This window comes from Myotis lucifugus, unplaced genomic scaffold (assembly GCF_000147115.1).
Source record: "Myotis lucifugus unplaced genomic scaffold, Myoluc2.0 scaffold_8, whole genome shotgun sequence".
NCBI lineage: Eukaryota > Metazoa > Chordata > Mammalia > Chiroptera > Vespertilionidae > Myotis > Myotis lucifugus.
The window spans coordinates 16007470-16030958 of record NW_005871056.1 but is presented as its reverse complement, the minus strand read 5'-3'; the positions used below and the strand labels follow the sequence as shown (position 1 = coordinate 16030958).

Genomic DNA, 23489 nt, shown 5'->3' with positions numbered 1-23489 from the left:
GATCAATTTAATCTTGATCATCAACAACTAATGATCTAGTTCAGTGGTTCTCAACCTTCTGGCCCTTTAAATATAGTTCATCATGTTGTGACCCAACCATAAAATTATTTTCATTGCTACTTCATAACTGTAATGTTGCTACTGTTATGAATTGTAATGTAAATATCTGATATGCAGGATGGTCTTAGGCGACCCCTGTGAAAGGGTCGTTCGACCGCCAAAGGGGTCTCGACCCACAGGTTGAGAACCGCTGATCTAGTTGAACAAAAGGAAAACAGGTTATTGTTTCTCATAAGCCAAAGAAAAGAGGCTTTTAAGAAAGGTGAAGAAGTCAATAGTAGCAAACACTGCTAAGAAGTCAAGAGAGATAAGGTCTAAAATATGTCCTCTGGATTTAGCAACATGGCGGTCTTCAATGGCCTGAGTGAAAGCTATGTCAGAATGATGGTACTGGCTGAAAATGTTGAAGAGGAAGTAAGTGGGAAATAAGGAAACGGAGACTACAAGTAGAGATAATCTATTAAGAAAGGAAGGAGAGATACGATAGTAGCTGGAGGATAAGAATGAGCGAGATGAGAGGCTAAGGTGTTTTTGTCTGTTGGCTATGTGGTTGGCTGGTTTTAGGATGAGAAAGATTTGAGCATGCAGGAAACCCAACAAAAAATTACAGTTGAGAAGGAAAGGTTGCCTATACAAGAGAAAAGGGACACAGCCAAGTTCCTGACAAGAGAGTAGGATGAGGGAGAAGAAATTCGCCTCCAATAGGAGTTAGGACATCCCTTTATTATAGAAAGAGGAAATGAGGACTGAATCTGTACAAATGCAGGCAGATTTATATGTTTGGAGAGATGAAGATCCCACTATAATGTCTTCGGTTTTCTCTATAAAGAACCAGGTCTTCAGCTCGGGGGATGGAGCCGCTGAAAAAAGCTGAGTTTTCAAATAATCCTTGTGAAGAACAGGACAAAGAAGTGATCGCAGGCGCAGGAGAACTGCTGCTAGGCAATTCTAATGGCCTATGGAGGTATGCGATCATGAAATTATTGTAAATTTTCCCTGCTGTACTACAGGTGACTCCTGTAGGTGGAGATTAATGAAAATGTATTATTTTTTGGCACTGTCCCTTTCCTGCTTACCTACCAGTGGGAACTGGAATAGCCTCCCACCCCCATCCCAAAGTCTCATTTCCCAGCAGATTCCTAAGTGGTATAGGAGAAGTAAAAGTGCATTTATTCTACACTAAACACTCTGGAGCCAGTGCTTAAGGCCAAACTATAATCACCTACTGGAACAATTTGTCTTTAGAAAAACAACTCCTGACAAATATTCCGAGTTATTACACTGGGATTCCATTTATAAGCAGAAATATATAGAAACAAGAAATAGACTGGAAATCTTTATCTGGAGGTGTATGAATTACTACTTTCTTAAATCAGAGAGCATAAACATTCTTTTGTTTGAAAATCAACTGTATAGAATTATAATTTCTCAGGTCAAAATGCACACAGAATAATTACGAGAACTCACTTATGTGATGCTTCCCAGGCTTCCTCTTCTTCAAGAATATCTCTTATGATGTCCGAACTGGAACTAAAAGGATATACATCAATATTGCCAGACAATAAAAAGACAGTATGGTTCTATTTATATAAAATTCTAAAAAAGGGCAAACTAATCTATAGTTACAGAAAGCAAACCAGCGGTTCCCTGTAAGGGGCACAGGGTGGGCAAGGAGGGGTTACACAGTAGCAAAGAAAACTTTGGGAGTGAGGGGAAGGTTCACCATCCTGATTGTGGGGATGGTTTCATATCTGTATACATATATATACATGTCAAAATTCATCCGATTATGTGCTTTAAATATTTGAAACTACTTTTTAAAGAAACTTTTATAAGTTAGCAATAATAATGAAAAACATACAAAAGCTTAAATAAATCTCTCAACATAAAACCTGGATTCAAATGGAATATAGTCAAAGGCCTTTTCAATTTCCTATGGCAACCCAAGATCGAATCATGATGGTTTTTGTTGTTGAGAGAGAGAGAGAGAGAGAGAGAGAGAGAGAGAGAGAGAGAGAAACATCCATCAGTTGCCTCCTATATGCGACAGGGATAGAACCCAAAACCTAGGTACAGTCCCTGACCGGGAATTGACCCGCAACCTTTTTGGTATATGGGATGATGCTTCAATCAACTGAGCCACCCAGCCAGGGCTCAAATTGTGTCTTAGAAACTGCACTCCAGTCATGAGATTCACAAGAGATACTAAGTTCCGATGTGGCTTTTACTCCCTCTGTAAACAAAGTAAAGTAAAATTAAATTAATTTTAATTGTGCTAATAATGGAATTTGTTATAATGTAACCTGGCTTAAAGTACTATGTATTTCTGGCCTATCTGTGCAGGGTAAAGAAAATTATAGAGGGCATGTATTATTTCTTTTTTTAAAAAATATGTTTTTATTAATTTTAGAAAGGGAGGGAGAGAGAAACGATTGGCTGCCTCCTGTACGCCCCCTACTGCGGACTGAGCCCACAACCCAGGCATGTTCCCTGACCAGGAATTGAACCAGTGACCTTTGGTGCATAGGATGACGCCCAACCAACTGAGTCATACCAGCCAGGGCTCATGTATTTATTTCGTTATAAGAAAAAACTGTTTTAAGGTTTTAGCATCTTGTTCTTATGCAAATAAATCCCTACCAAATAAATATATATATTTTTTAAAAAGACATGTACAGCAATTATCTAAAAAGCATTTCTTTAGACACCCAAAGACAAAGAATGTCAGAGGCACTGTATGGGACAACTCAGAAGTAGTAGTCACTACCACAGGATGGAAAAGCCTAGAATAAAAGGCTCATTCTCAGGTAAAAAACAACAAATTTGGAAATGTTAGTGTCAATCCTATTTCTAATGATACTCTAGTAGATAAAAGAGTTTAAAAATTATAGATTTAAAGTTCCAATGAATCATTCTCAACCGCTTCTGACGAATCACTTTGAAGCAAATACAGTTCTGTAGCCAATGTTTTACTCACAGGATTTCCGCCCAAATTCCCAAAACTCCCAAGGAGCTCTCTGCAGGTCGCCCTCTGACTGTGGTCCATGTGCTATATAATGGCCCATGTGGGGATTCCCATTGCATCCCAGGTCTGGTGACCCTCTGATATAGCTAGCACCATAGTTCTTTTCAGAACAAGACTTTTCAGAATAAGGCTTCTCATATGGTAGTAGCTTTTAGCATGGGTGGCTTGACAAAATAGGTAATAATAATAATGAAGCATTATATATTCAGTGATACTTTTTGTTTATATTCTATTCATACTATATGCCCCTGCACACATTTGTAAAACAGTTGTGCATGCATCTGTGAGGCACTCCTTACTGTGGCGAGAGATGATACTTGCTGGGCATGTGCTTCTGCAGACCCAGCGCAATCATTCCTTCAAGCCTCTCCTACTTTCTCACACTGAGGAGGGCCCACTGCTCAAATGCAAGTGCCCCTGAAAATCATAACACCTTAATTTATCATCAGTCATTTTCACCTTCGTGAAAACTGGCTTATAACAAGCCTTCCCATTAAACAGCTAGCTAAATGTAGTTTTATTAGCAGGAGGCTTTAAGGAGATCAAAGGCAGAGTTTACCAACTTTGTTATTTTCCTGAGAGACAGACCCAGACAGCCACTCATGAGGGAGGGCTTAGATCCACCGCCACCCCCATTCCCACAGAGGCCGTCTAACACCTTCTGATCCCAAGCTTTGTTATTCCTTACCGCGGTGATAATTACTCCAACTTAGTTCTTTTAATGTAACTATTTTGTTCCCTCTCTCTACTCAAGTTTTACCTAGATAGATAGATTTTTCAGCCTGTGCCCCACAAAAATTGTTAAATTACGCAATACCTGACTATTTAGTCAGGGGCACTGACCTCTTTTCCCTTAGATTGCCAAACCAAAAAAAAAATGACAATAACCAACACAACAATAGCTGTCCAATGTGAATGAATCAAAACTATACCTACTTTTTTGTCAGACTGGCAAAAGATATCTTTTTTGGTGTGCTGCAGAGTTTTATGAATTAGTTTATGTGTGCCATGAGATGAAAAAGGTTGAAAATCACTGGGATAGAGCAACAGCAGTGCTTTTCAATTATTTTTCATTATTTCTCCCACGCATCTTACCTTTTTAGACATTTTTCCTAATTACCACTCCATGAAATTTTAACGCCACAAATACAACTTGTATCTACTTACGTATTGTGTATATACTGTGCTTTATACATAAAAAGAGTAAGATATTTGGGCCATCTCCAACTTCTACCCACCAGGGGACAGAACTGCTGAGAACTCATGACTTAGGAGAACTGGGAGCAGGGGTGGTCGTGTGGCTCTGAGTCCTGGTAGGTGTCACACAACTAGAGAAATAGTCAAGTCAGCTTCTGGCTGATACCCCCAAATGCACACATGCAATTTTTTTTTAACAGGAAGGTTACAGAGCATCCCTACTATTCCAGCTAAGTAAGCAGAATGGCCAAGCCTGTCAACTAACTTAGTAATCTGTGATCAATTTACCTAGCAGCTTTCAAATCTCCAGTACAAATCACTGGATTGTTAAAGGAAAATATTTGCGGTACATTAATGACATAAATCTAAGAGGTTTTTGCTATGCTACCTCAGTGAAAACAGATGGTACAGGAGGCTGACAAAAAGCACATCTCACAAGTTGCCTGTAACCTACCCTTCCTGAGACTTCAATGCTATTGACCCCCCAGACTACGCAGCCCCATGACTGCCTCGATTCTCATTACCGTTTCTTCTCCTCCAGCTCGCCACTAACCTGACTGACAACCAAACCAAGAAAGTGAATGATAAAAGTCTGGGAAGTTTCAAGTTTACTAAAAATGAAGTTTCAGGATTATCTGCTGCATCTGCTGCTCCAATTCTAGTCACCACTGAGAAATGAAGCATTGATACTAATACAATTGAAATACCAAACAGAACCGTTGCATCCTTTTTAAAGTTGCGTACTTACATTCTACGCAAAAGCCACAGTCCTGAAATTAAATATAGTTTCACAAACAGGGTTTTACAGAGACATTATGGGGCATAACAGTCAGTGGTACTAAAATTATCACTCTCAGATCTCTTCCTTGTAAGCAAAGTAATTAATATTTTTGAAGCCTTAGTCATTTTAATATACATTAGAGATAAAACAATTCCTTTAATATACTTACAAGACATCTAAAAAGTCCTCCATAGGAGAAAATACTCACTCTGGTCAACCTAGGTCAGAGCATCACAAACCCACACAGCTGTAGCTTTTAATTCTTGGACAAGGAATGTTTTCAGAGTATACTTAGCTTCTCTCTTTTGGTTTGGAACATTCTACAGACCATGATTTAAGAAGCTGGATAAACATGAGGTCTGGTATCTGAGAGTTACAGCTCCCAATGGAAGGGTGTTCATATCGTGCTCCCTAGGCTAGAGTGGATATTATTATACAGATTAAATACATGTGAGAAAGACTCATCACACAAAAAAATATGAATTCTGAAGTCTATAAATATCCCAACCTCTGTTCAGGAAGAGTCTACTAAGTCCACCACACTTAATATTTCATACCATTCAGACCTTATTTGCAGCTCAAGGTTTCAGAAGCATACGCTACACTGGTTTCTGTTGGTTGGTTGATTGGTTGGTCCTTGGCCTCGTTGGTCTTCCTAAAATGTTTTACTTTTGTCATTCTGGCCAAAAGTGTAGCACATCTTATCAGGCAAAGGAAGGAAAATACTTTTGTAGCATCTCATTTCATTCCATTAGTCAAGATTTTACCAACAAAGAGGAAATGTTATATGCCAAATATCTCTGGCAAAGGTATGACTGGTAATACTCTCCAGAGGGTGAAAGCAACACTCTACTGTCAAAGTTAAGGTTTCAGCACTGCTTCTGTCACTTACTGAATAACCCTGGACAAGTTATCTCATTTTTCAAAGTTTCAACAGCCTTATCTATAAAGTCAGGATAATAGCCCATGTAGTTCACGGGGGTACTTTTAGGATTAGTCAATAGAACACATAGAATGTTCACGATATAGCTCAGCACATAGTAAGTGTTCAATAAATGTCAGCTCCATTTTCAGAAAACCCATTTGGGTCTGAATTACCTGAGTAATTGCCTCAGCACTAAGCTTCAATTTGGCCTAGGAAACCTGGTCACTAGTGAGCTCTATTTTAATCTTTGATTTCTACTGTTTCTATGGCACCAGGGTGCAAATTCATCAGAACTTGTTATTTATCCAGCATGGCAGGTACACAGGGTACTGTGGGGTAGGAAAAATGCAAACATCTGCTATAAAAATCCTTGGATTAAAGATTACTTACAAGTGAAAATTTTCTGTTATCTACTAGTTACTCCCCCCACTATTCTCGTAATTGTGGCATTAATTTGAACATGATTGAGAATATTCAACTTAAAAAAAACTCCTCGGGACAGCTCCCTGGAGGCTTGGTGGGGTGCACATAATTTCCATCAGACAACGGTACTTAAATGCTGCTGGCTATCACGAATCCTCCTCAAACCCCCCCTTTTTGTAATCTGTTCTGCAGGATAAGCAAAAGCTTGTATGCCAAAGTTTTACTAGTAGGCTGACAATAACATACTAGGATAGTAAACATCCTAGGTTAAAAAATAATCACTCAATGACGACAATGACAGAAATGACCATTTTGTGAGCAACTACTTCCACAAACTATGCTAGTCATAGCTTATGTGCTACCTTTACTTCACATGAGGACCCTAGGTTCTAGCCCCACTTGACAGATCAACAAAGGCTTGGAGAAATTTAAATTTAAAAAAAAGAAACAAAACAAAAAACAACAGAAATAAAAGGACACTAGGTGAACTCCAAACACTTGAGTCTTGGTTCTCTGAAAAATTCAATTTCGAGATATAATTAAACATTTGTTTATGATTAACGGACACATTTGAGAAACAAAAGATTATCAACTTTGAGAGTGTAACGTAAGGAAAATTTTATTTTTAACTAGAGGCCCAATGCACGAAATTCATGTAAGGGGATTGGCCCTCACAGCTGCGGCAGCTTGCCTCCACCCTTGCAGCCCCAGCTTCATCTGGAAGGTCGTCTGGAAGGTCGTCTGGAAGGTCATTCGGCTGTCCTGTCTAATTAGCATATTACGCTTTTATTATTATAGACAGCTAAATTGTCACAGCTAGAACTAGATACTGAATCAAGTTCTCAAGTTAAATGGGCAAGGGGACAAAATCATGAAGCTTCATTTTGTTTTATTCTTTAGACTGTCAGCAGCACAAATGATTGGTACAAATAAAACCCCAATACTAAAAGATAACAAGATCCTATTAACAGGTTACAAACATGCAGCCCCATAATGAGAAACAAATTTAAAGACAAGAAACATCTTAGTGATGGAAATGTCCTGAACCACTTAAGAAGCTTTCATTTGATTATCGTTTTCTTTGATATCAGGGATCAAGAGGCTAGGCATGAAGCTCATGATGAGCTTGGCATATCTTCTGCACAGCCAGCCAACTTCTATGTCATCTACACAGTGCACATTCAGCTCTGCAAATGTGGTGCTGGCCACCAACCACAGAAACCCAGTATCAAGTCAAAATTCAGACCCCAAAACTCGGGTCTTACCATCTGTTCAAGAAGAACTTTAAAACCACCTTATATTGCTGGATGTTAGGCAGTGGACACTGAGCCTCCCTGTGACTTAGTTTCCACATGAATGAAGTGCTTGACTAAATGGTCTAGGGTATGAAAAATAATTATCCCTCCCAAACTGTATTTATCCCAACCTTTCAAGTTCTGATACATACTTTTAATTTATTTGTATTATTACCCACACAGATTATAAATGGCTAATAAAATGTACCTATCTAGAGCAACAGAAGCATACTTAAGCACACATTAATGAAATCTTAAAGGGTTAGACAACTGACTTCTACAAAATTATTTAAAAAAATAACAAGCCTCTGCATTTGAGGCCTATCATGCTTTAATACTCGAGTCTCTCTTAGGTACAAAAACAGTTTGCACTACGTTATGTGGTAAAATCAATAGAAGTAAGCAAAGTCAGTGATCTAATATGTACCCATGTTCCAGAATGTGACCATCTGTGTGGGAGTAAAGAGAACAGAGAAGATGTACAAACTAACACTGCTTGTTCTTCCAGCAAGGCAACCGTAAAATCTACCATCTAAACCCGGGCGCTCTGGAGAGTACCACAGGGACTGTGGCTAATGATGCCAAGACAAGAAATAGAAACCAGCCTATCTCAGGGAAAGCAGACATATGGCAATTCCATGTCTAATTGATATTTTGAACAACTCCAGTGGGGTAGAGGGAGTCAATGAGGAAAAATGGGGACATCTGTAATACTTTCAACAATAAAGATCAATTAAAAAAATAAAATGAAATGCTAATAAAGGAAGCAATGGCACCTGATACAAACATTCTGATGTAGCTCACACTGCAATGGGGAAAGACCTGGGCTGAGATGTATTGCTTTCAACTGTATTCACTGAATGACACATCACCTCTCTAGGCCTCCATTTCCTTACCTGTGATGTGAAGTTACTATATGTAGTGACTTTTTTTTTTTAAATATATTTTTATTGATATTTTACAGAGAGGAAGGGAGAGGGATAGAGAGTCAGAAACATCGATGAGAGAGAAACATCGACCAGCTGCCTCCTGCACACCTCCCACTGGGGATGTGCCTGCAACCAAGGTATATGCCCTTGACCGGTATCGAACCTGGGACCCTTCAGTCCGCAGGCCGATGCTCTATCCACCGGGCCAAACCGGTTTTGGCTATGTAGTGACTTCTTGAGGTACCTTCCAACTTGAAAATGTTTGTATCCTAACATCCTTTCTTAGGTTCTAAAGGTCTCCAAAGAGACCTCAGAACATCTGTTCCTCTGATTTAAAAGCAAAGGATTACAAAGTGAGAGGCAAAAAAAAAAAAAAAAAAAAAAAAAAGCTCTGATTTTAACTTCCAAGGTAACTATAATAAATTATAAACTTGATTAACTGATTAAAAATACAAAATCCCAATAGCATAATATATCAATTACATGTCATTTCTATTTCATTCTCCTAAACAAAATCAAAAGAATTCTGGTTTTGGCCTTTAACAAAAAACTAGAGAAAGCTCTTAACTGGCTGCTCACATTTGGGGGTCTGGGAGTGTTGATACAAAATAATTATTGATTTTATGTCTAACATTTAGAAGGAACTGGTAGTTCCTTCAAGGTCTCATACTTACTCTTCTCAAAGCATTCTGAAAAATACACTCTTGCCTATTTCTTTTTTTTTTTTAATTGAAGAATTGAATTCTGAACCAGTCAAGAGTATATCTGTTTCATGAATCAAGCCAAATATATGCAAAAGCATATGGAACAAGAATTCCTATGTAGTTTACAAAATGTCTGAAAACTAAAAAGGGAAAACATAGTTTAAAAAAACTCAACTTTAAGCAAGTATTACCATGTCATGCCAATCAAAACTCTGAACATCACACCTTGGGTGATGATCAGACATGGCTACGAGCCACGAAAAGAAGGTATCATTTAGTAAGAGTGGACCCTGGAAGAAACTACTAAATTCTACAAAGCATTTTAGATACACAAGTAATTACCCACTGAAATTTTAAAACTCTTTTCTGATACAGAAAATTGAAGGGCTCAGAGTAATTCTACAGAGGATCTTTTACATCATAGGAGTTCATGAACTTGGTAAAACAAAAATATTTGCCACCTAGGATTGACTCAGAGTAGAAAAACCAAGAATTATAAAACAATAACAAAAAGCTATTGTAAAGATAATCAGATTACCCAACATAAGGCACAATGAAAAAAAACCAAACAAACAAAAAACTCAAGGTGCCAACATGAACTGCCTAAGAGTAAAAGAAACCCTTATTAACAGCAAATAACCTTTGGCAATGAGTTCTGGAGAAAAGATAAAACTATTTGTACTTTCACCTTGTTCTTGGAGGATCACTTCTGCAAGTATAAATTCACTAATAAAAACATGCTAACTGACGAGGATGAGGCACATTGTAAACTGTCTCTTATGATGAAATGCAAAGGCTGGGTCACATCCTTTGAGGTGAAATCATTCTATAAAGTAAAAACATTAGCAAAAAAAGCAAAACTGATTTAAAAGAAATAAGACAATAGGGAAGAAAATAGAATACTTCCCTCATGATGCTACATTTTGGATTAAATTTTAATATATATGATAATAGACTTTATAGAATGCATTAAAACAGGGTTTAATTAATCAATCTATGTGACTAAATGTAACATCTAATATTAAGTGAAAGGAAAAAATAATATTTAATAACTAAACTTACTACAACCCAGAAACAGTACCCAATTTACCACTTCAGAAAATAACATTTTGATGACTTTGGTTTTCCAACATTGAGCACATTCTTTTTTTTTTTTAAATATATTTTATTGATTCTTTACAGAGAGGAAGGAAGAGGGATAGAGAGTTAGAAACATTGATGAGAGAGAAACATCGATCACCTGCCTCTTGCACACCTCCCACTGGGGATATGCCCGCAACCAAGGTATATGCCCTTGACCGGAATTGAACCCGGGACCCTTCAGTCCGCAGGCGGACGCTCTATCCACTGAGCCAAACCGGTTAGGGCAATTGAGCACATTCTTTAAATATTTTCACAGTAATACCCCTCTTTATTTTGATGTTGTAATATATTTTTTAAATGAAGTTTTTATTTTAAAATAAAATAAAAATACAGAAAAGTGGCAGATACTCCAGAAAGTACCCATATGCCCTGCACCCAGTTTCTTCCATTGTTAACATCCCACACCAGACTAATGTCTGACACATTAGTCACAACCAATGAAGCAACAGTATGACATTATTATCAATAAAATGCCACAGGCTCTTCTAGACTGTGACAATTTCCCAGACACGCCTTGTTTTTGATCACCCTGACAGTTTTGAGAAGTGCTAGTTAGGTATTTTATAGAATGACCCTCACTGGAGTTTGATGTTTTTCTCACAATTTGACTGAAGTTACTGAGTTTGGAGGAGGAAGACCACAGCGGGAAAGTGTCATTCCCATCACAGCTCAGGACAACATGCATCAACATGACACTGCTGTTGATGTTATCTCCTGGCTAAGGAAGAGGCTGTGGTGTTTTGTTTTCTTTTTCTTTCCTTTCCCTTTCCTTCCATTTCCTTATGCCTTTCCCCTCCCATCTCTGTCTCTCTTACTCTTTCTAGCACTTCCTTGCTTCCGGCCCCAGCCATGGAATCAGTCTTTCTCCAAGAAGCACTGGCTCCGTATATTGGAGAAAGCTGTCAGAGACCAAGATTAGTGCCCCAGGTGTGCCCAGTGCAGCTGTGAACCCTTGCTGCTTGGCCCTGGCAGCTGACAGCATAAGGAGTTACATGTGTGCATACTAGCTAACTTATACACACAGATCTATCAATATTCCCATACGTATCCATCTGAATTTCTATTAAGCTGAACATCAGTTCATATGAAGGTCTCCAATCTAGTACCACACGGATAGTGTTCATCTTACTTGTCTGTAATCTCCCACTGCAACAGTGAGAAACCTGATTCTTATCTACCAGACTGAACACATAACTAACATGACAGACACAATGATGCTAAACTACAAATGTGTAGGAATAGAGAAAAGTCATCTGAAATAAGTTAGTGAGAAACTTCAGCAAATATATATTAGAGAAATATTTAAGGTTCACACATCAGTACAAATCAAATAGTATAGATAGATACACTTCAAAACACTACTTTCTAATTCTTAAGCATAAGGAAGCAATTCTGTAAAAAAAAAAAACACCACACATTTAAAAATAATTACCCTTAGATGTGCCAAATAGAAGTCTGGCTTTCTTTTTCTTTATTTTTAAATCTTCACCTGAGGATATGTTTTGGGTTTTTTAAATTAATTTTAGAGAGAGAGGAAGCGAGGGAAAGAGAGAAACATCAATCGGTTGCCTCCCGAACGCCATGAACCCCGACCAGGGATGAACTCGCAACCAAGTTATGTGCCTTGACCAGGAATCAAACCTGCAACCTCTTGGTGTACAGGACAAATCTCCAACCAACCCAGCCACCCAGCCAGGGCAGAGCTGGCCTTTTAAAAATTATGTCCAAGGAGCCCTGGCTGGTTTGGGTCCCGGTTCGATTCCGGTCAAGGGCATGTACCTTGGTTGCGGGCACATCCCCAGTAGGAGATGTGCAGGAGGCAGCTGATCGATGTTTCTCTCTCATCGATGTTTCTAACTATCTCTCTCCCTTCCTCTCTGTAAAAAATTAATAAAATATATTAAAAAAAAAGATTTTCCAAAAAAACACACCCCAAAACAAACAAACAAACAAACAAACAAACAAAACCAGCAGGCCTATCCGCCATACCCAACTGAGCAACTCCACAAGTGGGAGGGGATGTCCACATACACAAAGCCCATTAGTAGTGCTCTTACCTCTGTGAAGGGGAAACAAAGCAGGATAATAAAAATACATTACTGACAACCAAAGAACTATGGGTAGTTCTATGCTTGTGATTTTCTGCCCAAGGCCAAGATATTTTCATTTAGTGTGTTGATAAACTTCAGTTTGATGATTAATTATTTCACACTTTGGTTTGTCGTCACACAAGGCTTAAAACTAAATTGTTTCTCATCAACAAACACATTTCCTTCCATCGGTTTTTGGAGCCATTTGCCTCAGAGCTTTCTGGATAATCTGTCCTTTTCTCCTCTGCCCCATCCCTGACATTTGCTCAGCTATCACTTCGTCATCAGCCCTAGACATAGCTTTTCCCTTCCTGGCAGGCACAGAGGTGCAATGAGCTCTGGAATGCCCGCATACATTCCTGCATTCTCTTGGGCTAGAGATACAGGCAAAAGCCTACAGCAACCCATTTGTATTCAAAAAGCACATGCAAACCCAAACCATTTCCCCATCTTCAGCTGGAATCACTGCCCTGGCAGATCCTTTGGGTGCCCTGCTCCTATCCCCGAGTCTTTACCCCCCAGTGTAGCAGGCCTGGCTTCCAACTGTCCGTGCCTTTGTCTGAGCTGTCCTCTCGCTGCTAGACGGCTCTGTTGCCAGCAGGGGAGGCTAGACACAGCAAAGGGCAGCCCCAATCAAATATCTGACTCCTTTGCCCCCTGATCCTTGCATGGAGTAATTCAGGTGTGTTTTAAACCAGCTCCCAGTTCCCAAGAGAATTAAACTCCAGTTGCTCAGAGTGACATCTGGTTTAAAAACATGGCCCCCTTAAATGCTATCTTCCTTTTCCTGTCTCACATCCCCACACCCTATAGTGGTTCCCTCACCTTCCAAATTAACCATGTCCACTCAATCCTTGTCTCAGGTCTGCTTCTAAGGAAACCAAACCATTTCAAGAACTGTATATTTCTACTCTTTCAAGAATGTTAAGAGCAAGGCAGGTTGGCCATAGCATCATTATCAGTCAGGAGAACAAACTTGGGCTCTGAGGTTCAAAACAGAACTAGACCTGGGTTCAAATCCTTGTATTGACATATACTATGCAACTTATTCAAATCCTTTGACCTTTTATTTCTACCTTTCTAAAGTGGGGTTTGCCTGTGGACTGAATGACATAATACATGTAGCACTTTTAGCACTCCAATAGCGTTTGTAGAAAACACACACCATCCCGTCTACAATAGAAGACTTTACCGTCCACTGTTTCATCAATATAACTACTAATCCAAGACACTCTTGTCAGAAAGATAACTGTTAAGACAAAAGCTTCCTGAAAGATCCATCAGCTTCTCAAGAGAAAGCATCAAAGGACATACCCACAGGACCTTTTGAACCCCTCATCTCAAAATCCTCATCTTGCTGTATCCACCAATTCTGAACTACTAGGCTTACCCAATCCTAACCAAGACTTGCTCTAAAAGACCTGTCTGAAATCAAACTTCAAAACTGCAACACATCTCAACTTTGCCCTCTGGCTCTCAGAGGCTACTCTGATGATAAAGATAGTGTTTCCCGTTCTTTCAGTAATCGAGAAATTCAGCTTGGTCTTAATAGGCTGGTAGTACCAGTACCTCAATATTCCTTAGATCAGTGGTTCTCAACCTTCCTAATGCCGCAACCCTTTAATACAGTTCCTCATGTTGTGGTGACCCCCAACCATAAAATTATTTTCGTTGCTACTTCATAACTGGAATTTTGCTACTGTTATGAATCGTAATGTAAATATCTGATATGCAGGATGTATTTTCATTGTTACAAATTGAACATAATTAAAGCATAGTGATTAATCACAAAAACAATATGTAATTATATATGTGTTTTCTGATGGTCTTAGGCGACCCCTGTGAAAGGGTCGTTCGGCCCTCAAAGGGGTCTCGACCCACAGGTTGAGAATGAATGTAACAATGGCACTTTTTCTCTTAAGATTTCCCCATCATTCTTCAATTTGCTCACAACTTAGGAAAGGCTAAAATTTAACTACTTAAATTTTCCAACATATAGTAATAAGATTTCTTCACATGTTTCTGTTTTTTGCTCTCTTGCTCTTAAGAATTCTGGACAGAGAGTGCTTCCAAAAATACTAAAAGTGAAGAAAAGATTGTACCAAAATATATCAAACACATGACCAATGGTTAATTCGCCTTTCTGTCAAAGTGTCTGGTGTTCTGTGCCTGCCCCCATGTTGGACTTCCTACACAAAGTTGCTGCTACTAACTTAGCATCAGAGAAGAGGTGATTGTTTATGCCAGGAATTGTGAAGAGTCAAAATGCATTCATTCACACCTTACCTGGCTCAGGTTCTTTTATGACCAACACTTGGCATCTGCAAGAAGGGTCATGGTTACCAAGCAGTGGAATTATTTATTCTTTGTGATTTCACTTCATGAGGCCATGTTCTCTAACACACCACAGCAGAGATAACTGTGTTGATCCTAAACTAACTGACTGAAATAAATGAGACCCATATTCACCACACCATGTACACCTCTGGCTACCACCTTTTTGGTCAATAAATCATAAGTATAAATCTTTCTTTTAGAAAATCTCCTAGTATAAACAAATTCCTTTGATCATGGACAAGGCCTCTCTAATATTTTTTAAAATTTTAATGTCAATTCTACAAAAAATGACTCATCATTCCCCCAGATTTTCACTCTCTCTCTCTCTCTGTATATATGTGTGTGGTATATACTATGTGAGTATGGTAGAGAGTACATACTCACACACACGTTATACTCTTAACCAATTTTAGAGTTGGAAAAGATCTCAACAAAACCACTAAATGTAGTGCCCATCTCCCTGCCGTTGCATGCACAAATATTATTAATAAGATGGACCAGATAAAGATAACTTATCTCTGATATGCTGATTTGACTAACAGCATTTGGTTCTGATGAGTCCCTTTTCACTTTGAATTCTCTTTCTGATTTCTATGTTAATTACTGTAATCAAGTGGGTACCTCTTTTGACTAGATTTTAGAATCACTAAATAACACTGGCACTAACATGACTATACTTTGTGACAGACTTCTGCTGGGTTGGCACCAACCAGTATTATAACCTACTTCAGGAACTTTTAACTAGGGGATAAAATTATGTTTGAAGTGAATCAGGGACTTAATATTCAGATGCTGCATTTCAAAAATCTACTCCTGGGTATCTTTCTTTCTTATAAATTCCTTGATTGTTTTCTAAGAAACTATGGAATTGTGGTCATTCATCCAATGATGAATATTACCTTGCTAACATCAAATTTATGCCCTGCTGCACTGTCTGTGACTTTCATACACTGTAACTTTTTTGTTTCATTATTTTGTTGAAGACATTTTAAATGAAAAATTAATGTAATGCTAACAATACATGTAACTCAAATGAAATGAGGAGAGCCATGATGCACACACACAGGCAAGTACATCACAACAACCCGCTGAGAGCAACTACTTGACACATGGACTGTAGTTGAGATTATACCTGTCTTATTGATTATAAAACACATCACATCTCATATGTAACATGAGATGGAAAAGGTTGAAAATCGCTTTTCTAGAGCACTTTTAAATATTAAATTTTTTAATATTTAAATATTAACAATTTTTAAATATTAAACAAATATAAAAAATTACCTAGGGAGAGCTTTACCACAGCAGTGGGTATATAAGTAGAACATTGGGGAAAATGTAGATATCCAACTACATTTGAAGAGTTTGGTCAATTATGGTACAGAAACACAACAGAACATTGCATCCATTGGGGAAAAAAAAGTATATATAAAGTGAGGTAGAAACATAAATAGTATTTATCATACAAAGTGAAACGCCAGAACATAAAATGGTGTGTACACACACACATTAACCTCTGTCCTCCTTTAAAAACTCATCTTTTACATGCATAACCCATGGACACAGACAATAGGGTGGTGAAAGCCAGGGGCAGGGGTGGAGGTGGGCTGTAAGGGGTCAATGGGAGAAAAAAAGGGGACTTATGTAACATTTTCAACAATAAAAAAAAAAAAATTCAACCACTAAATGCATAAATAAGTGGAACAACAAATTCATCTTTTTAAAATAGCTTTTTTTTAAATCCTCACCTGAGGATATTTTCCCATTGATTTTTAAAGAGAGTGGAAGAGAGGGAAAGACAGAGAGAAACATAGATGTGAGAGAAACACATCAATTGGTTGCCTCCTGCACACCCTCCAACCAGGGCCCAGGCCAGGGAGGAGCCTGCAACCAAAAGTTACATGCCCTTTGCCGGAATCAAACCTGAGACCCTTTGGTCCTCAGGGCGATGCTCTATCCAGTGAGCCAAATCGGCTAGGGCTAAAATAGCATTTAAGAAATAATTTGGAAAATGACTTACCTCCAAATCTCTCATTTTTAAAGTTTCCCCATTGATTCTACTTGCTCAATTTGTCCTCTTGGGAACAATTCTTTTTTTGTTTCAGTCTCTGTGCACTGTCTTTCTGGTCATTACTATTTTCTAGTGTAGTTATCTTTACCTCCTTCACTCATTGTCTTGACAAAAATTTCATTGCCTATCATACTCTCTTACCCAACTCCAGGAAAAATAGGGTTATAAAGGCTACAAAGTAGAAAACAAAGCCTCCCTAGGGTTGCTGCACACACTCTCCCACGCACGGCCCACTGTCACTGTGAAAGTTACCACGCAGTAAAGGTGACTGAGGAACTGCATTATGCCTCAGAGTTATTTTCTAATTATGTGTGCTATCTTAGCATGCACAGGAAATAAGACAGTTAAAATAATGACTATGAGTTTCTTACCTATTGAATGAATCTGATTCGGATGAAGAAAGAGCGTCTTCTTGAATATCAGTACAGCTGGAAGAGTCATCAGGTCCATCGGGCTCGCATATCCCTGGGGAGTCCAGCTTTGGCTGAGGGAAGCGGTTTATTACTGAGGGTATATCTGGTAATTTCATGTTATTATCTTCCTGTTCTAAAATGAAAAAAGGAAACAGTTAAGAGTACCTTAAAATCTACAACCTCTGCATAGTTATTATTTCCACAAACTTAATGTTATTTGTACTTAGTAAAATAGAAGTTTATTTAACATTGATTCCAAAATTCTAGTGACAGCCAGAGAATCAGAATCTACACTACAATGGAGCCATCTAATTATATTGTCCACACCATGTATTATCAAATTAATTAATTTAAAAACAAAATTTGAACCAGGAGTGGGGAGAACCTTGTATTCTAATGCAGCTTCTATTTACAGTATTACTAAAGAATTCCAGCATATTTACAGACCAGAAAACACTGATAAACTTAAGAAGCATAACAAAAAAGGATTAAAGATTCAAGTAATAAAACAATCACAATATTTGTCACTGACTACTATAGGGTAGGGAATCTATCTGGACATTTAACTAAATCTGTTACAATGAATCTAATATTCACCATGGAAAAGAATAACTAATCAGACATATCCAATATTTTTGTTTGATCCAATACCTTTGGATCAAACAAAAATATTTTGTCTCATTTCTCTGTACTCCTTGTCATAATCTCAATTTCTGAGGTCTCTTATTGCAGATAGAGACACAAGGTTTGCAAAAATGTCACAAGAAGGTATACAAGTAACCAAATAGCTACAAATGTGAGTGCAGAAAATAATACCAGTGAAGAATTCTCCAGTGCTCAGGACTCTCCCTCACAGCCTGTTTCAGAACTCCGCTGGGATTTCAATTGTGCCCTTTTAGATTCAGGACCCGAGGCAGTACTACACTTTAAGTGCAAGCTGTGCGTGCTAGCAGGATAGTGCCCCCTCTCATGAGTTTCACAGAGAGCAGTGTTCGCACATGACTCCTCCAATGTGCTTTAGGGGCAAGTGGCCTTTCACAAAGGACACAAAAAGAACTGCCAAGGTTTTATTGAAAGGAGAAAAATTATGGAAAAAGAATAAGACTAATTCTTCCCAAAAAACCCTCACAACGTTTCAAAGTCCATACAGTCAGGATTTTTCCATAAATAATTATATAAGTTTTTGTTATACTAGAGAACATCATATGTCACCAGAGTACAGTTTCTAAAACTAAGCTCCTGATGTTGCCTGACCTTCAATAAGTCTAATCATTACCCTCTAATGTTTATCTGGGAAAAGGAAGCAAGAAGCTAATGAGGACAACCCCTTGTAAAGAGATACCCAAGATCATGTTAAGAGGAATCAATCACCCAGTAACCCAGGCAATCATGTCACTCAACTGGCCAGGAGAATGCAATCACATTGGCAAACCAGGGAACAGAATCCTATTCAACTTATAACTCTTTTATTTTTGCACCTGTGTTACAACCTCCCCTTACTTCTTCCCATTTAATAAGCTTCTATTAGACAAATTCCCTCTTGAGGACAAACATCATACAACAATTTGTGGGCTTTGAAAGTCAGTTATCCTTCATGTCTGTCCATAGATGTCCAAAGAGGACTTCAAATTAGAGCCCCCAAATATGAGGCTCCGTCATCCAACTTCCCCAAGGACACGCAACACAATAAATGAAGATTTTACTTGACAGAACACACATCTTTTTAAACTTATACTGGCGCGGCAATGAGCAAGTTTATTCTAAAGGGCGAAAATCACACAGTACATGCAGTTGTGTGATGCCATACAAAGCGCAGCCTTTCAGTCAGTCTGTGATTCTGTCTTCCTCTCTCTCTCACTCCCCAGCTCGCTCAGACCTGCACATTCATGCATAGCAACCTACCAGTAGCACTCCTCTGTGAACCCCAGAGAGAGCAGTATTTATGTGCAATACACATACAGGTAGGGCAAAGTAGGTTTACAGTTGTTGTTATGAAGAATGAAGAAATAATACAAGAATAAATTTTTTGCATACTTACTGTAAACCTACTTTTGCCCCACCCTGTATAATACATAACCCCTGAGTACAAGCAATCAATCATTTTCAAGAGATTCAACCAATAAACAAAACTGTTCTCCAAATCTGAGATAATAAGCCAGGTTTTCTCAGGAGCTCAAGTGCTTTCTAAGACTATCCTTTAACAACCACATGAACAAATCCAAGCTGTTCACAAAGACCATGAGGTATATACTCAGGCAGCAACCTACAAATGACACCAGAATTTAGGACAAATAAAATACAAATAAATCTAACTAAGAAGGTAAAAGACTTGCATACTGAAAACACAAAACATTGTTGAAAGAAATTAAGAAGAGATACATAAATGAAAGATTATCCTGCATTCATGATTCAAAGACAGCATTGTTAAGATGTCAAAACTAACTAAAGCAATCTCTAGATTCAATGCAAACCCTATAGCACTTTTTACAAACAGAAAAATCCATCCTAAAATTCACATGGAATCTCAAGGGACTCAGAATAACCTTGAAAAGGAAGAAGAAAGCTGTAGGACTCATATCAATTTCAAAATTTGTTACAAAGCTACAATAATTAAAAAGTATACTACCAGCATAATGATAGACATATAGACCAATAGAATAGATATTACAGAAATAAACCCTCATGTATATGATCAACTGATTTTCAACAAGGATGTCAAGAGTATTCAATAGGAAAAGGATAGTCTTTTAGACAGTCTTTTTAACAAATGGTGCTCAGAAAACTGAATTATCTACATCTGAAAGAATGAGTTGAACCCTTACCTTACACCATACTTACAAATTAACTCAAAATGGATCAAAACCTAAATGTAAAAGCTAAAACTATAAAACTCTTAGGAAAAAACATAAAGGAAAATCTTCATGACACTGATTTGACAACAGCTTCATGGATAGAACACCAAAAGTATAGGCAGCAAAAAAATTTGATAAATTGAATTTCTTCAAAATCAAGTACCTAGATGCATCAAAAGACACTATTAAGAAAGCAAAAAGACTACCATGCTCCCTAGCTGGTTTGGCTCAGTGGATAGAGCGTTGGCCTGTGGACTCAAGGGTCCTGGGTTTGATTCCAGTCAAGGGCACATGCCTGGATTGCGGGCTCGATCCCCAGTAGGGGGGTGTGCAGGAGGCAGCCAATCAATGATTCTCTCTCATCACTGATGTTTCTATCTCTCTCTCCCTCTCTCTTCCTCTCTGATATCAATAAAAATATATTTAAAAAAAGACTACCATGCAATGCTTTTGCAAATCACATATATAATAAAACATTAATATCCAGTATAAAGAACTCCTAAAACTCAAGAACGAGAAAAAAACCCCACACCAAACAACCCAATTAAAAAAATGGTCAAAGAACTTTAACAGACAAAAGGCCAATAACCATATTTAGAGAGTGGAGGGAGGGAGGGTGGAGGAGAAAGAGAAAAACATCGATTTGAGAGAGACACATTACTTGGTTGCCTCTCCCGACTCACCAGGACCAGAGCTAGGGATCGAATCTGCAACCCAGGTATGTATGTGCCCCTGACCAGGAATCAAACCCAAGACCCGTCAGTGCACAGGCCAACACTCTAACCACTGAGAACACCAGCCAGGGCAAAGGAAGCTTTTAGAAACTGTATCTTAGGACATCCTCCCAGTCATTTTTCCCAGATTTATAAACCTAGTTTATATTCAACAACTGCTTTAAGTCTAAAAATACCTTTTCCCATTTCAAATATCTATTAAGTACAAAGTAAATTTCTTTGTTTTAATTTTCTTTTTATATTAAAATGAATAGTGAAACTAGACATTATTTCTGTTTTTAATTAAAGTCATTTACCCAGGCATACAGGGAACAGCATTTTTGTAGATTCATCTTCTTTTTGACATTTCAACAGTTTTCTTGTATCCTTTTCTGACATTTCAACAGTTTTCTTGTATCCTTTTTTGGCCTGATCCACCAGAAGCTGAAATTCATTCTGATGTTTTTTACCTGAAATTAAAAAGATTTTCTCAGTAAAGCTAAGACTATAAAAGTTATACATCTATAACCATCAAGAAGTGTACATGCTCGCTCAAGAACAGCACCCTTGGGAATCACTTGCAATAAATGAAAAAGCTGGAAAGCACAAGGATACAAGGTGCTGGGAGATTGTGGAAGCCTTTCCTATCTATTTCCTCCCCTCCTCAGCAACAAACATGGAAACATGGCGGTCCTAGTTCGTTACTGTAGGTTTCTTCCCAAACCCCATACTCCAGAAAGGGTTTTGATAGAACATGAAAGATACTGCTTTCTTTTCTGTTGTTGTTCATCCTCACTGGAGGATATTTTTCCCTCTGATTTTTAAAGAGTGCATTGGAGGAAGGAAGCGGGGAGTAGAGAGAAACATTGATTGGTTGCGTCCCACACTAGCCCTGACTGGGGTCAGTGATCAAACCTGCAACCCAGGTACATGCCCTTGACCAGGAATTGAATCCATGACCCTTAGGTCCATGGGCTGATGCTCTAACTACTGACACACACCGGCCAAGACATGCTACCTTAAATATATCCAAAAGACACATGCTAATTTCTAAGACACCATTCTAATTTCAAAGACACAAAAGAATACTAAGATGAATATTAATTAAATATAAAACCAGAAGCCTCTAGGAAAGTTGGGTTATAAAAACAAAAAATATCCATTTCAAGTCCCTTCTTTTCCCCTTTACACTACGTGCGTATTTCCTATCAGAACCCCTTTAGCAATCTAAGCCATTTCCTCCATCAATCTACCTTGTAACACCTCTGAAAATAATTTAAGCCTGACCGCTAGTAATATGCATTAATTTACTCAATAACGAGTAGCCAACCATTGTTACAGCATGACTTGAGGATGTCTATTTGTGACCTGAACCGTGGCTCAAATAGCTGAGGTTGCACTTTACTTATCTAGCATCTGTAAACACTAAAGCCATGATTCAAAATGTCATAACTCCTGAAAAAATACATTTTAGAAATAATCATACTGCAAATGATTCTTTTAAAACAAAGTCTTGAAACTGTTTCATAAAGTAACCTATATTTTCCCTAAAGCACAATACTAAGAATACCTGGGTGTAGGGGAAACTATGCATTTTCTAGGGCTACCCTTCCCGTATTCCAGCCATTCACTGCCTTTGAGCTATGCTACAGCTCTGTAAATGTAGGTTAATGATGACAATGGAAAATTCTTGTCTACACAAGCAAAATCCTGGTTGAGGAAGGCTCAAATGACTTCCCTCCCAGGTTTACCTCCATTTGCACATTTATTTTAATACTAGTGGCCCAGTGCACAAAATTCATGCACATTAAAAGGGAATTAATTAGAGGAAATATTTTAATATTGCTATTTGCCCTTTCTCTATAATAGAAGTGTCAGAGATGAAAGAAAATTAGTAAAATGTATATGAAAATCTCCTGTCAGAGATTAGGGAGCGCCACGGGACCCAGAGTCAAGTCTCCACCCATCCGCGCATGCCTCCAAATCTTGCGAGACCCAGACCCGGCTGGTCCCACCCCCATCAAGCCCCACTGGGCAGGGGGCACAGCCTCAGGTCCCCCAAAAAGCCCCTGGTGCTGGGGCAAGGGGCACAGCCTCAGGTCCCTTGGCCCCAGCGCAAGGGCTCAAGGGCACAAGGGCGGGAGGGTGTGAGGGCAGGAGGGCAAGAGGGCGTGACAACCATTTGCATATTAGCTCTTTATTATATAGGATTACATTTTCTTCCATTGTTCTATTGTCTAAGAGATTATATGTTTTCATAGAACACTTCTCACTTTTCTACATCCTACATTTAGCTAATGAACATTGGCAATAATTAGTCTCTTCTGCTTTTTTTTTTTAGTCTCTTCTGCTTATTTCATTTTTTTAATGTGGGTGTTTTTTTGTTGATGAGAGAGAGAGAGAGAGAGAGAGAGAGAGAGAGAGAGAGACATCAATGTGAGAGGGAAACATCCATCAGTTGCCTCCAACACCCATCCTGACCAGGGGTCATACCCATAACCCCGGGCATGTGCCCTGACTGTGAATTGAAC

At 38.5% G+C, this 23489-nt stretch overlaps 1 protein-coding gene across 2 annotated transcripts in view; it reads right to left on the bottom strand.

Annotated features, from left to right (window-relative positions):
- Positions 1–23489, bottom strand: part of RAD18 (RAD18, E3 ubiquitin protein ligase) — a 79972-nt gene that overhangs the window by 7888 nt on the left and 48595 nt on the right. For both annotated transcript variants that reach the window (XM_006083904.3, XM_023749718.1), the window contains exons 10-12: positions 21276–21428; positions 17352–17526; positions 1528–1590 (exon numbers count right to left, since the gene is read on the bottom strand). In XM_006083904.3, coding sequence (XP_006083966.1) covers positions 1528–1590; positions 17352–17526; positions 21276–21428 — 391 coding nt within the window. The remainder of the gene's footprint in view (positions 1–1527; positions 1591–17351; positions 17527–21275; positions 21429–23489) is intronic.